This window comes from Bos grunniens, chromosome 13 (assembly GCF_055505025.1).
Source record: "Bos grunniens cultivar Pamir isolate PY7600 chromosome 13, Bosgru_T2T1.0, whole genome shotgun sequence".
Taxonomy (NCBI): Eukaryota; Metazoa; Chordata; class Mammalia; order Artiodactyla; family Bovidae; genus Bos; species Bos grunniens.
In genome coordinates, this window is record NC_141177.1 from 43,412,200 (window position 1) to 43,427,508 (window position 15,309).

At 44.9% G+C, this 15,309-nt stretch overlaps 1 protein-coding gene across 19 annotated transcripts in view; it reads left to right on the forward strand.

Moving 5' to 3' along the window:
- Positions 1-15,309, forward strand: part of RALGAPA2 (Ral GTPase activating protein catalytic subunit alpha 2) — a 280,383-nt gene that overhangs the window by 48,126 nt on the left and 216,948 nt on the right. For all 19 annotated transcript variants that reach the window (XR_015139448.1, XR_015139449.1, XM_086333702.1 and 16 more), the window contains exons 5-9: positions 4,287-4,330; positions 7,160-7,337; positions 9,998-10,113; positions 13,766-13,904; positions 14,582-14,781. Coding sequence is in view for 17 of the 19 variants with exons in the window: in XM_086333702.1 (XP_086189828.1) it covers positions 4,287-4,330; positions 7,160-7,337; positions 9,998-10,113; positions 13,766-13,904; positions 14,582-14,781 (677 nt within the window). In the remaining 2 variants the exon portion in view is untranslated. The remainder of the gene's footprint in view (positions 1-4,286; positions 4,331-7,159; positions 7,338-9,997; positions 10,114-13,765; positions 13,905-14,581; positions 14,782-15,309) is intronic.

Genomic DNA, 15,309 nt, shown 5'->3' on the forward strand with positions numbered 1-15,309 from the left:
TCCTGATTCTCCTCCGACCCTTGTCATGACACACATCTCTGTTTAACCACAACCTCCGTCCCGCTGATCTGTCATTCAATCATTTCCAGGCTACCTGCTGGGTTTTTTTTTTTACTTTTTAAAAGAAAACCTTTTTCTGGACTATCATTGACATACAACAAATTGTACATGCTTAATATATATTATTTGATAAGTTTAATCACAGGTCTACACCTGTGCAGCCATGGATACCATCATGATGATGAATATAGCCATCACTCCCAAGAATTTCCTCCTGACCACCCCTGCCCCCTTCCCCAGCTCACCCCTTAGTCCCCTGATCTGCAAACACCAGTCTGCTTTTTGGCCTTATAGCTTGATTTTTTAGAGTCTTATGGAAATAGAATCATGCAGTATATTCCCGTTTTGTTTGGCTTCTTTCACTCAATATAATTATTTTGAGGTGCATCTGTGTTGGTGCAGATATTAACAGTTCGTTCTTTTTAACTTCTGAGTTGTACTGTATTCCATTGCATGGAGATACCATAGTTCATCATTTGATGATGGGCCTTTGGGTTGTTTCTATTAATAGTATTTGGCTACAAATAAAGCTACTGTAAACATTTGCATGCAAGTCTTTGTGTGGACACGTGTTTTCCAATCTTTGAGAATGAAGTGGCTGCATCGTATAAAGACATATGTTTAACAAAGTGTTTGTACCATTTTACATTCCTGCTAGCAGTGTGAGAGTTCCGGTTACACCACATTCTCATCAACACTTCGTATGATCTGAGTTTTAATTTTAGTGGTAGTGGTATCTCATTGTGGTTGTAATTTGCATTTCTCTAATGACTACGTGATCTTTAGCGTCTTTTCATGTGCCATTTGCCACCTGTATGTCTTGGTGAAGTGTATCTATGAATCTGTTGCCTGTTTTTCAAGTTTAGGATGTTTTTTCATCCTAATACTGAATTCTAAGAGCTCTTCACATATTTTGGTTGTAAGTGTTTTAATCAAACATATGATTTGGAAATATTTTCTTCCCATCTCTGGTTTGTCTTTTCAGTCATAATAGTTTACTTCAGGGAGTAGATGTTATTAATTTTGATGAAGTCCAGGGTATCAATCTTACTTTTATGAATTTTGCTTTTGGTGTCTTGTCTGATGAATCTTTGCCTAACCCAAGATCGCAAAAGATCTGTGTTTTCTCCTAGAGATTGTGTAGTTGTATGTTTCACATTTAGGCCCTTGATTCATTCTGAGAAAATTGTTAATGTCAGTTTCCTCCAATGGACTGCTGCTCCCCTGTTCTCCGATGTTTCTGTGCCGGGAGGTCCTGTGCCCTTGCTCCACTGGCACTTTCAGCAGAGCTTGTGCACCACCCTTTTGGCATTTCTCCACGTTCTTATCGCTCCTCTGGTGTCATACTGCCATTGCTTATTCATTGGTTTGAGGCATGATGCACACACACACACAGGGAGGGTTTTTTTTTTTTTTAATTAAAAATAAAGAAGAATTTTATAATGTCAATGTTAGATTCAAAATGTCTTTGTTATCTTTTAAATATCTTTTAAAGACCTTTAAAGGATTCCACTTCATTGGAAGAGATTTTGAAGCATTGAAAGTCTTGCAGTCGAAAATGAGATAAGCCAAGAAGTAGATTTTTGAAAGCAGTGATTAATTTGCTTCCATTAAAGTCAGGAAAGTAAAATTACAATACATTCTGTGTGATAAACATTTAAGCTAACGTGAGTTTTAATACTTTTTCATCTTTCAATATTGAGCTTTCTAATTTTTAAGTATTTTTCAACTACTTTAGTGTACTTATTTGTTGTTTTTACACGTGTGTCAATCTAGTGGCAATCGTTAGGGTTGAAAAGACACATGCAGTGATGGGGTTGGGGATAATTATAGTTTGAATGAGGAGTTTAAACATCCAAATAGGAATGATACGTAGACAGAAACTTTTTGAAGTTAGAATGAAATGGATTTCGTAATGGTAAAGTAAAAGTAGAAATATCTCTGTGAACTTAGGGCCTTTAAGACATAATGTGGGAACTTCCCTGGTAGTCCAGTGGCTGAGACTCTGAACTCCCACTGCAGGGGGCCCAGGTTCAATCCCTGGTCAGGGAACTATCCCACAAGCTGCAACTAAGACTTCTAATGATTCAACTATAGTTCCTGCATGCCACAGCTAAGACTGGTGCAGCCAAATAAATAACAAACAAAGAAGTACCTAATGTGGCCAGGGAAGGATCTTGGATCCTCTTCCCCGGTTCTCATGTTGAAACCCTCTGATATGTGCCTGCACTGCACACATTTTTCTTTATAATATTCTTATTTTAAAAGTGTTCTGAGAGTTTCTGAATACAACAGGATGGAATAGATCAAATATATATTAGTTTTCTTTTGGGCTATAACAAATTAACAGGAGGATTTTAAAAAGCAGGGGACTATTGACAGATAATGGAGCAGATTCCCTGCGTCTGTTTGTAAAGTCTGTCCTTTTTATATGTATTTACTCCTCCCTGTGCAGGGAAGAGTGGATACAGGCAATTATGGGTAGGCTGAAAGTTTAAAATAAAAACGCTGGGCTCATTTCAAGATGGGGAAGGACTGACAATCCCCGGTGGTCACACACAATGACTGGAGAAAGTGTTTTCGAGGATGTGTTGTAAGACGGTGGATTTTTCAGATGTCTTGGAAGAGAGCTGTCTGTGCAGACTTCATCCCCAGTCTCCTGGGAGGTGAGGTGTCTGCTGGACCTGGCAAGCATCACCAGGTCCCCCAAGGCATCATGAAACAAAAACTAAACGGGGGCAGAATGGACTTTGTCCAAAAACGGATGAACAGGGAGGCGAGGGATAAGGACCAGTTGGCGGGTGGGTGTGGGAGAGATAGTCCGTTAGCATAGGCACTTGAGCCTCAGCTCTAAGAGCCCCGCCCAGGCAGTGCTGACCCTGAACCCCAAATCACTGGACATGCTTTGGTGATAGGAGTAGAGGGAAGCAGGCACTTCCTCATTTAATCACATTGGTAATCTAGTGCTGCAGCCTAGTCATGATAGTGGTGAGTTTCCTCTGAGCCCAGCATTAGGTGTAACAGCAGTCATACAAAGTTCCTTCAGAAAACTAGCTGGCTAATGAATTCCTAAAGTGCATGCATTTAGCTGATATTTGTGTATCTGTCCACATAGATGGGGCTTCCCAGGTGGTGCTAGTGATGAAAAACCCACCTGCCAATGCAGGAGATGTAAGAGACGCAGGTTCGATCCCTGGGTCGGGAAGATCTCCCAGAGGACAGCATGGCAACCGACTCCAGTATTCTTTCCTGGAGAATCTCATGGATGGGGGAGCCTGGTGGGCTACAATCCATGGGGTTGCAAAGAGTCGGATACGACCAAAGTGACTTAGTGCACATGCATGTCCACATAGATACAACCTGCAGCAATTGTCAAGGCACTGACTCTGTTTCTTCAAACTACGTTGGTGTTGGAAAGTGATATCCAGTTTTAAAACATTGCACAAAACTCTCCATCAGGAAATCTAAATAATATTTTTTTTTCTCAAAAAATTGGAAGAAAAGCTTAAGACTTCCAGTATACTCTCATTTTTAAAGATTATATCCTTTGTGAGGTTGAGACCTCATTTAGGGGCCACATGTGATACTGAGGTGGGGTTGCCAAGCTGTCTCCATGCTAAAGGCATGGACACATCCAGAGGGTCACAGGTACACGTCTCCATCCTCCTGAGGAGCCTTCTCACCCCATAGGCTGTACTCCATGGTTTTGCTCTTGGCTGAAGTAGTTCTGACCAAACTTTTGAGTCCCTCTCCTCGACAGTGACCCAAGTGCTCTGCAAGGTGATTTATAGATGGACTGAAACCATAAATGTGGTTGTCATTGCAAGCAGAGCGGCATGCTGTCCTGAATATTCGTAAAACGTTCTTGTAAAAATGTTTTGTGAGCGGTAGTTTTATATTATGTTTTCCTTTAGAGATTTAAAAAAGTCATTCATTTTGTGCCTGACAGAAACATTTTCGCATAATCAATCCACTGTGGGCATTTAGGTTACCTTACTATCAATCATTTTGACTCTTTTAAAAGAATTTGTAGAAGTTCATACTTAGAATGCTTTTATCCTGAAAACATCTCTCCTTCTGTGACATTGCTTTGCTTCTGAAGGTCAACCTTCTTCCTTTTATGTTTGAAAAGTGGTATAAGCACATTTTTTCTTTCTAAAACTAAAAATAGATCTTAAATATGCATTCATATATTCCATTTCTAATTCATTTTTTTAAACTTTCAGGCTCAACTTTAAAGAAGCTTCTACACACTGGAAATTCTATTAAGGTATTTATTTTAGATGCAAATGTAATGGCTTTTTTCATTACTTTTAAACTTATTCATACCATAAAATGGCAGCATTAAGCCGTTAAAAAAAATTCTTTAAAATCCATTTAACTTAGTTTTAGTTTTTTATTGAGAAATGATATGACAAATACTGTTGGAGTTTTTGCTCTTACATCATAATTTACTGTGATACACATTTTCAACCTTCTCAGGAGAAAGTGGCTTGGGACTGGGAATTTGGAATCCTGCGTTCTGATTTTGATTCTGCTATTCAGCTGAGGTGCTGACTGCTTCAGCTTCATTGTTGGAAAGAGAAGGGGTTGACCCAGGTCCTGCCTAAGCCTCAGAGCTAATGTTTCTGATTCTGTACACCCCAGTAATCTTGTTAAAAACTATAGTTGTCTCAGAATCACTTTTTGCTATTTTTGAGAATGCTTGTGGAGAAAAAGGGCAGCAGAACCTTACTCTCGAATGTTTATTATTCTTTTTTTTTGCAGCAGCAGCAGATTGATCTTATAATTTAGGTTAAAATTGGCTAATTTTAAATGACTGTGCCTTTTAAAATGACAGTATACTGTTTAATACCTGAATAATACTTATGACCCTGAAACATAAGTAGCAAGAGAAACCAGGATGTATATTTTATGGAAGATAATTCACTCATAGCTATTTAATTTACGTGTGTGCCTTTAATAAGCTAATATATTTTGGTGTTTATATTAGCTTAAACAGCCCCTAACCACTCAAACTGTATAGGTTCATGCTCTCTTACTTGTTGGAAAAAAAAGAGACGAACTGTCTATAGTTTCATAATTTTTCTGTATTTTCTCCTTTCTATTTTAATTAATGGTCTTATAGCTAAAACTTACCAGGTTGTTATCTTCTGTTTATTATTGACCTTATTTATATTTAATTATCTTAATAGCTCAGTTGGTAAATAATCCAGCTGCAATGCAGGAGACCCCAGTTCAATTCCTGGATCGGGAAGATCCCCTGGAGAAGGGATAGGCTACCCACTCCAATATTCTTGGGCTTCCCTTGTGGCTTAGCTGGTAAAGAATCCGCCTGCAATGTGGGAGACCTGGATTTGAACCCTGGGTTGGGAAGATCCCCTGGAGGAGGGAATGGCTACCCACTCTGGTATTCTGGCCTGGAGAATTCCATGGACTGTATAGTCCACGGAGTTGCAAAGAGTCAGACACGACTGAGCGACTTTGACTTCACTTCACTTTACTTTAAATACAGTTAACCTAAAAAATTGGAGACTTTATCAAAGTGTCTAGAAACTTTGCTGTTGTTAAATTTGATATAATTTGGTTAGATATACATAGAAAGTGAAAATGAAGTAGCTCAGTCGTGTCTGACTCTTTGTGACCCCATGGACTGTAGCCTATCAGGCTCCTCCGTCCATGGGATTTTCCAGGCAAGAGTCCAGGAGTGGATTGCCATTTCCTTCTCCAGGGGATCTAGCCCTGATATATATATATATTTTTTGTCTGGCGGTGAATCGCATTATGTATTCAGCAAAGTCACCACTTATCTGCTGGGCAGGTGTGAGCAGGGTAGGGCAGTGGTGAGTCCAGGGCTTGTCTAGAGGGGCTCCCGGGGATCACAGTTGATGGGGTGTCTGTCTTGGTGTATTTGACTTCTCTGGGGAGTCAACCAAGCTTTCCCTCCCTCCCCTCCCTCCATCTTCCCCCCCATCTTCCCCCTCTCTCTTTCTTCCTTCCTCCTTCTGTCCTTCCCACCTTCCTTTCATTCCATCCATCCCCTTTCCCCCTTCCTTCCCTCCTCTCCTTCCCTTCCTCCCTTCTTTCCTTTCTTCCCTCCTCTCCTTCCTTCCCTCCATCTCTCCTCCCCTCTTACTTTCCTGCAGACCCTGGGCCTGGTTTGAACCCTGGCTCTTTAGAAATTAGCACTATTTTGGTGTCACTGAAGAGGCACCAGGCAGCCCCTCAGTTGCCTGCTTTCGGAGCTCACTACATCTTTCAGCTGCGTCTGATTTTTTTTCCCATCTCTTTTGCTTATTTAATCTCTTTTATTGACATCATCTTTCCAGCCATTTAGGGATATAAAAATGGAGTTACCTGTGTTTATGAATTCTAGGAATGGGATGAAGCTGAAAGTTTTAAGTGCAGAGAAGGAAAAAGGTCACATCTGCCTGTATTGATGTTTTTCTATGGGTGATGCCGACTATTTGGAGCCAGGGGAGGGCATCAGGAGAACAGGATAGGGAAGCCAGAGGCTGCCTGTCCCCCTCAGCCAGGTCCGTGGGGCCCTTTTAGGTCTAAGTGTTGTGATTTTCAAGAACATGGTACCTGTGTATAATGCAGTGACCTGACAGGTTCTATCCAAAGCACGGTGTAAATCCGGAGCAAGATTCTCTTTGCGTGGTTTTCATGAGTAATCGAGCGTTGATGACACCATTGCTGTAAGGAATAAAATGCAACTACTAGGAAATGCTTAGGTAGCAGTTACTGTGAGCCAGGCAGTTCCAGTCCACTTCACCGTATACGAGCACTTGGTGATAAACTTTGTTATCACCCCTGCTTCACTGCTGGGGAGGTGAGGCACGGAGAAGTTAAGTGGTCCTCCACACTCACAGCTCAGCTAGAAAGTGGCTGAGGCTGCACTGGAGCCCAGCTCCTCCGGCCCTTGTGCTGGGCTGCAGTGTCCTTGCTTCCTGGTCACACAGGGGAGGACTTGGTGCAGGACTTCAGTGATGCTTTGAGCTTCTAGATCTGTCCCTCAGAACCAATGCTGCACTGTAGTACACTCATACAAGTATGACTGCCTGTTTCATTTTGCTGCCTTTCGTTTTGTTTTTAGATAAGATGTGAAGGAATCCGGCTGTTTCTTCTGTGGCTTCAAGCACTTCAGACGAACTGTGCAGAAGAGCAGGTGCTGATTTTTGCTAGCCTGGTGCCAGGATTCCCTGCCATCATGTCGTCCAGGGGGCCCTGTACACTGGACACGCTCATCAACCCTGGCCCCAACATGGCTGATGGTGAGTGATACTGGCCCATCCAACAGGCAGAAACTACCCTCCACGTTGCGATAAGGAATCCCTCATTCTGTCCTTTTCCTAACAGAAACCTCGGTTTCATGGATGGATTCTGAAGAGGAATTGTTGTTGTTCAGTCTCTAAGTCCTGTCCAACTCTTTGCAACCCCAAGGACTACAGCACGCCAGGCTTCCCTGTCCTTCACTATCTCCCTGAGTTTGCCCAAACTCACATCTGTTGAGTCTATGATGCCATCCAACCGTCTCATCCTCTGTCACCCTCTTTTCCTTCTTCCCTCAATCTTTCCCAGCATCAGGGTCTTTTCCAGTGAGTCAGCTTTTTGAAACAGGTGGCCAAAGTATTGGAGCTTCAGCTTCAGCATCAGTCCTTCCAGTGAATATTCAGGGTTGATTTCCTTTAGGACTGACTGGTTTGATCTCCTTGATGTCCAAGGGACCCTCAAGTCTTCTCTAGCACCACAGTTCAAAAGCATCAGTTCTTCAGTGCTCACCCTTCTATATGGTCCAACTCTCACAGCCATACATGACCACTGGAAAAACCATAGCTTTAACTATACAGACCTTTGTCAGCGAAGTGATGTCTCTCCTTTTTAATATGCCATCTAGGTTTGTCATAGCTTTTCTTCCAAGGAGCAAGCGTCTTTAATTTTGTGGCAGCAGCCACTCTTCACAGTGATTTTGGAGCCCAAGAAGATAAGCTCTGCCACTGTTTCCATTTTTTCCCCATCTATTTGCCATGAAGTGATGGGACCGGATTCCAGGATCTTAGTATTTTGAATGTTGAGCTTTAAGCCAGCCTTTTCACTCTCCCCGTTCACCCTCATTAAGAGGCTCTTTAGTTCTTATTCGCTTTCTGCCGTTAGAGTGGTGTCATCTGCATACTCCTGTTTTACAGACATTTGAACTGACAGAACTGGAGCCTGTTTTATATGAAATGATGACAGGAGAGATTTACTGGAGTGGAGGAAACTGGAGGGGAAGGAAGGGGACAGCTGTTGGCAGGAGCAGAGACACATGGTGTGTCTGGCTGGAGCAAGTGCTTTTGTTGCTGTTCATGAGATTTAAATCTGCATCCAAACTGCTGCCTGTTTTCTGTACAGCGATTGTTTTATAAGTGGGTGTTCATTTGTTCCCCTGGCTCTTTTTAAAAAAATATTTATTTATTTGGCTTGTTATTGTTGTTCAATTGATGAAGTCGTGCTCGACTCTGCGACCCCATGGACTGCAGCACGCCAGGCTTCCCTGTCCTTCACTGCCTCCTGGAGTTTGCTCAGACTCATGTCCATCGAGTCAGTGACGCCAGTCAACCGTCTCATCCTCTGTCATCCCCTTCTCCTGCCTTCAATCTTTCCCAGCATCAGGGTCTTTTCCAATGAGTTAGCTCTTCACATCAAGTGGCCAAAGTAATGGGGCTTCAGCTTTAGCATCAGTCCTTCCAATGTGTTCAGGGTTGATTTCCTTTAGGATTGACTGGTTTGATCTCCTTGCAGTCCAAGGGACTCTCAAGAGTCTTCTCCAACACCACAGTTCAAAAGCATCAGTTCCTCAGTGCTTAGCTTTCTTTATGGTCCAGCTGCATAGGATCTTACTTGTGGCGCACGGAATCTCCGTTTTGGCATGCCCTCTCTTCATTGCAGCACTTGGGCTCAGTAGTTGCATTGCTTGGGCTTAGTTGCCTCGTGGCATGTGTGATCTTACCTCCCCAACCAGGAGCTGAACCCATGTTCCCTGCATTGGAAGGCAGATTCTTAACTACCGGACCACCAGGGAAATCCCTGATGCTCCAGGCTCTTTATCACCAGATGTGTATTTTCATGCAGTTTTCATGAAGAGCAGTGGTGGCCTCATGGGACTAGTAATGCCATCTTTTGAGCCCAGGGAGTTTTCAAGGAACTTGCCTAATGGGCAAGTTTTGTCACTGCGGATCACTGTATTGCCCAGTGACAGGTATTTGACCTTGGGCTGGTCAGAGCAGAAGGTGCAAGGGTGAGGAATGGTCCAGTGAGGGAGGTGGCTTTGTGGGCATCTGTCCCCTGGTCATGTGGCCTGACCTGCGGTGTGAGCAGTTCCAGTGCTTGGTACCTGTATTGTATTTGGTTATTTTATGTTGCTTTACCTTTTAAAATTTTTATCAGAGTATAGTTGATTTACAATGTTGTGCTAGTTTCTGCTATACAGTGAAGTGAGGCACTTTAAAAAAATTATTTAATTGGAGGATAATTGCTTTACAATGTTGTATTGGTTTCTGCCATACAACAATGTGCATCAGCTACAAGTATACATATATCCCCTCCCTTTTGAGCCTCTCTCCCACTCCACCCGCCATCCCACCCCTCTTGGTCATGTCAGAGCACCGAGCTGAACTCCCTGTGCTTTACAGCAGCATCCCACTACCTGTCTGTTTTACACAAGGTAGCATAAATGCGTCAGTCCTGCTCTCTCAGTTGGTCCCACCTTCTCCTTCCCCATGTGTCCACCTGTCCCTTCTCTACATCTGCATCTATTTGGGCCTTGCAAATAGGTTAATCAGTACCATTTGTCTGCAGTCCATATAGGCACATGTATTTTAATAGAGGCCATTTTTAAAGCCCTATTTGAAATTTAACTTTGGTGAAGGAGCTTTCCTTGTTTCCCACTCTGCAGCGAAGATCCATCCGGAAGAAATCACTCCACTGCTGCCAGCCGTATCAGGGGAGAAGATCGCCGAGGACCAAACGTGCTTTTTTCTTCAAGTGCTGTTGAAATACATGGTTACTCAGGTATGAGCGGAACCACGGATGATTCAGTGGTGTTCACATCCTCATAGGGAAGAGAAAACACGGCCTCTTCTCTTCCTGTTTGTCCGTATTTTTTACTTTTGTTTTTTCTTGGTGATTTTATGTGATATTTCACTAAATGTAGAATGTATGCTAGGATGCTTCAGCAAAGACCAGGCCTGCATGCTACTGTGTGTGTGTGTGTGTGTGTGTGTAAAGGAAGCAGTTCCGTCCTCCATCTGCCTCCTTTACTTTCATACAATCTCATATTATTCAGTTCATATATGACACTTCTCACCAAATGCGTGGGCATCTGAATCACCAAGTCATTCTCTGCAATACCAGTGCCACAGTTTCACTCACTTCCAACCCTGCCTCCCCGAAGTGGTCTCAGATCTCACAGGCAAGTTCTCTGGCCTGTATCCCTCCCGCCCCCACTCAGTGCCAGTCACAGGTAGCCGGTCCCCAGGTTGCCCACAGCTTCCATCCAGTTTGGCTACAAATCAGAGGGTCCCATGACTCCCTCCTCAGGTTCAGTGAATTTTAGAGTAGCTCACAGAACTGGGGGAAGCATTGGTTCAGTTGCCCATTTAGGAAAGGGTGTGGCAAAGGACACAGGTGACAGCTGGATGAAGACACACACGGGGTGAGGTCTGTGGTGAGGGGGGTTCTGAGTGTGGGGGCTTCTGTCGTTGTGGATGGGGGTGCGTCACCCTCCCGGAGTGTCCATGTGTTCAACCCGGACACTGCCTGAAACCTGGGGCTGTTGGGATTTTTATGGTGGCTTCTTTGCAGGAGAGATGATCAGTTATCAACTCCATTTCCAGCCCTTCTCTCCTCTTGGAACAGTGGTGCAGGCGGCAGGGTGAGAACTGAAAATTCTGAGCTTCCAACCATGGCTTGGTCCTGCTGGTGACCAGCCCCATCTGGGAGCCCCTTCAGAGTTGCCCAGAGCTCTGGTCACAAAGAAGTGAGCAGGGAGCTAGGGCCTCTGTGCCAGGAACTGAGGGCAGAGACTAGTGTAGCAGTTTCTGTTATCTCCCTGTGTCTCTGTTTTTGCCTGTTTGCTCTTCCCCTGCCCCATTCTCTGTTCTGAGGAGAATGGATGGGGGAGGAGCAGGCCCCAGGGCTGACTGGGTAGGTCCCGAGTGATGGGCAAAGGGCAGGGGCCTGAAGGAAATCTGTGGATTATCTCTTCCTGTTACTAGCACAGCCTCCTTTATGTCAGATGATCCTTTCTCTTAACAAATCATTCACTTCTGATTTCACCAGGGAATTTGTGTCTCTCGGTCAGTATTTCTGGACATTGATGTGGCTTGGGAAATGCTACTGTTTCTTTTCTCTCAGCAAACACATCCCTGGTCCCTGAGCTTCTCCAGGGCATATGTTCAGGCTCTGTCCTTCCTCTCACAACCTGGTGTGTTGTTGTTGTTCAGTGACCAAGTTGTGTCCTATTCTTTGTGACCCCATGGACTGCAGCACACCAGGCCTCCCTGTCCATCACCAACTCCCAGAATTTACTCAAACTCATGTGCGTTGAGTTGGTGATGCCATGCAACCATCTCATCCTCTGTCGCCGCCTTCTCTCTAGCCCTTAGTCTTTCCCAGCATCAGGGTCTTTTCCAGTGAGTCAACTCTTTGCACCACGTGGCCCAAGTATTGGAGCTTCAGCTTCAGTTGATGTGTAACCTCTGCCCATCCAGTTCCTCACCCACTGGGCCCATGACATCGCTGTCACCTGCCTTTTTTTGTCCTGTCACTGTGAAATCAGGGCCCAGGGTGACCAGGGTCTGGTGTGTCAGGTCCAGAGAAGGACACGAGTGTTGGCCATCCTGGACCTCTGGACAACTCAGGGACCCCTCCTTCCTCAGGGTCTCTCCTCCTGGGATGACACCCTACTCCTCCTCTTTTCCAGTTTTCTCTAAAGGCTGTGTTTGCTCTGCCCCCTCTGCCCACCGTGTCCCTCAGGGTGACCCCGTCTGCTCTTCTCCCCGGTTCCTCTAGCAGCACCACAAGTTCAGGACTCCTGCATCCTGGGTGCCAACCTGGGTCCTCTCACCTCTGGGAAGCCCTGGGTCTTGGCCGTGTGGGCCCCTGCTGCCCACATCTCAGTCCCATCTGTCCAGGAGTGGTTGGGTCCGGCCTTCTATCCATTGCAGAAAAACAGCAGAGTAGCCAGAATCCGGGTGTGCTGGGGGACTTGGGTTTCATTCCAGACGTGTCACTAACGAGCTGTGTGACACGCTGATCCCATAACACCCCAGATCCCAGCAGAGGAGGACTGGTAGAGGGTGGTGGTGAGCCCTCTCTGCTGTGTGCAGGGTTGTATGCGGTGTCCACTTGCCCCTCCTTCCCCGGTCTGTCGGGCAGGTGGGTCCTCCGAGCAGAGCTTCCTCCTTGCCTTACCCGGAGGGATTCTGACAGGTGATGGACACTGGGCCCCTCGTCCCTGGACTGCAGGTGCTCCAGGTGGGCTGGTCAGGAGGATGTTGGGATGCTTTGCTCTGGAGCTCGGTGGTCTCACAAGCATGACAGCCACCAGTAGGCACTCTTCGAAGGGCCTGTTCACACCGCGTTTCCCTGGGTGGTAGGAGATGGCTCTCGATCACCTGTTTGGATTCCTGACCTGTGCGGGTCGCTCCCTGCAGAGGAAGTGTTTGCAACGTTCCTGCCGGGCCTACACAGAGCTGGCTATTTGACAGGGAAGCAGTGTCTTCACACATGGGAGTTTTAAACTTAATGGCTTATCCCAGCCTGCAGATTGTGTTGTTTTTTTTAATTGAAAAATAGTTGATTTACAATGTCATGTCAGTTTCAGGTGCATTGAGCAGTGATTCAGTTACACATGTAGCCTTTGGATTGCTTTTTTGTGTGCTTTGCAAGATTCTGTAGCTTTGCCTTTTGATAATGATTTTTTTTTTCATGTAGGTAACATGGTATGAAATTCTTGCAAGAGATTGTTTCTTTAATTCTTGTGTATTATAAATGGCCTCTTTTGCACTGCTGCTGCTGCTGCTGCTAAGTCACTTCAGTCGTGTCCAACTCTGTGCGACCCCATAGACAGCAGCCCAGCAGGCTCCCTTGTCCCTGGGATTCTCCAGGCAAGAACACTGGAGTGGGTTGCCATTTCCTTCTCCAATGCATGAAAGTGAAAAGTGAAAGTGAAGTCGCTCAGTCGTGTCCGACTCTTAGCAACCCCATGGACTTCAGCCTTCCAGGCTCCTCTGTCCATGGGATTTTCCAGGCAAGAGTACTAGAGTGGGGTGCCATTGTCTTCTGCATCTTTTGCACTACTTCTGGATAAACATTTTAAGGGCACAAAGAGTGTTAAATCATCACAAGGAACATGGAGAAAAAAATACAGGAATGATGTAGTGGGGCAAGTTTAAAAGATACCATCAGCTTTGATTGTTTTCTTTCTTGAATATCCAGTAAAAATGCTGTTTTTTATGTAGTTACTGTTTTGTTTTGAAGTATTCATTCTTGGACTCATTTGAGTATTAAGATGTTATTACATGATGGTCAATGCTATTTGTCAAGTGTTTCATTTAGGATGGGGGTTTTAACAGTGTATCAGCATTTCAGCTGATATTCATTAATGTGAAGTGTAACTATATGTATGTTCTCCCCCGCCCCCCATGACTATTATCTGAAGGCCGCAAGCTTGGAGTGGAAGCATAAGGAGAATCAGGAGACTGGGTTTAAATTTCTGTTTACGTTGTTTCGAAAGTATTACCTTCCTCATCTGTTTCCCTCGTTTACCAAGTCAACCAATATCTACAAGCCTGTGCTGGGTGAGTACTGATAGCTGTGTGTGCAGTCTCTTACAATGATTAAGTAAAATAATTTTTTTTTCATATTTAATAGTCACTTTGTTGTAAGGGTTTTCCAGTTTCTTAATAAATGATTTGAACTATTTGTACAGACTGAGATTTGCCTGAGTCCTGAGCAATAAAGGCCATCTGTGGGTCCTGTAACTCAGGAGTAATTTGATACGGATCATGGTATATTGATCCCTGAGGTCGGGAAGATCCCCTGGAGGAGGGCATGGCAACCCACTCCAGTATTCTTGCCTGGAGAATCCCCGCAGACAGAGAAGCCTAGTGGACTACAGTCTGTGGGGTCACAAAAGAGGCAGACACGACTCAGCAACTAAACAGCAGCATTTAAGCAACCAGATGTATGTCTATTTAATTAGAAATGGAAACATTCTTAGGGGTTATATGATGTTAAGAGTCATGAACCTGGGGACTTCCCTGTGGTCCAGTGGTTAGGATCTCACCTTCCAAAGTGGAGGGTGCAGGTTCAATCCCTGGTTGGGGAACTGAGATCCCACATGCCTCATGGCTAAAAAACCGAAACATAGAGCAGAAGCAATATTGTAACAGATTCCATAAAGACTTTAGAAATGGTCCACATTAAAAAAAAAAAAAGATTCGCTAACCTGATCATGTGTTCTCTTGTCCTGCAGACATCCCCCACCTGAGACCAAAGCCTGTGTATGTCACTACCACTCGAGACAATGAGAGCATTTACAGCACAAAGATCCCATACATGGCAGCTCGTGTCGTCTTCATTAAGTGGATGGTGACTTTCTTTTTGGAAAAAAAGTATCTAACTGCAACACAGAACACTAAGAATGGAGTTGATGTATTGCCTAAAATCATTCAGGTATGTCATTCGTCACTTTTTTACCTTTTAATTCTGGTGTCTTAAGCCCTACTAACCCCAAAGTAATGGACTGTCAAGGCTGTTGGCTCTCAGAGGTTGTTGGCTATGGGGACTCGGTTTCACTGGCTCCACGCTCTGTGATGCTGAGGTTTCAGAGGAAGTGTAAGTTAGCACTTGCTGGGTTCTCTTGGCCTTGCCATGACGAGGCAACCTTGTGGCCTTTTGAGCAGATGGCTGACGTGTGTGCTCCTGGCTCCCTCTTACCTCCCCTCCTTCACTCAGCCCCCAGTGACCTCTGAGCATGAGACAGAGGGCCTCCCTGGCCTTGCTCACTCCAGTCCAGGGAAGGTCCCCAGCAATCATGAGGTGGTCACGGACAGGTCACCTGAGCCTGCCAGGTGCCCCCGGGGCTCTCGGGGAAGGGGTGGGTCAGCACCTCTGGATTTCAGGTGGTCGTTGAGCCATGATGGGGTCCCCGGAACAGAAGGCAGCGCTTTCTGAGGCCTGGGTGAAGCCCTCTTCTCATGT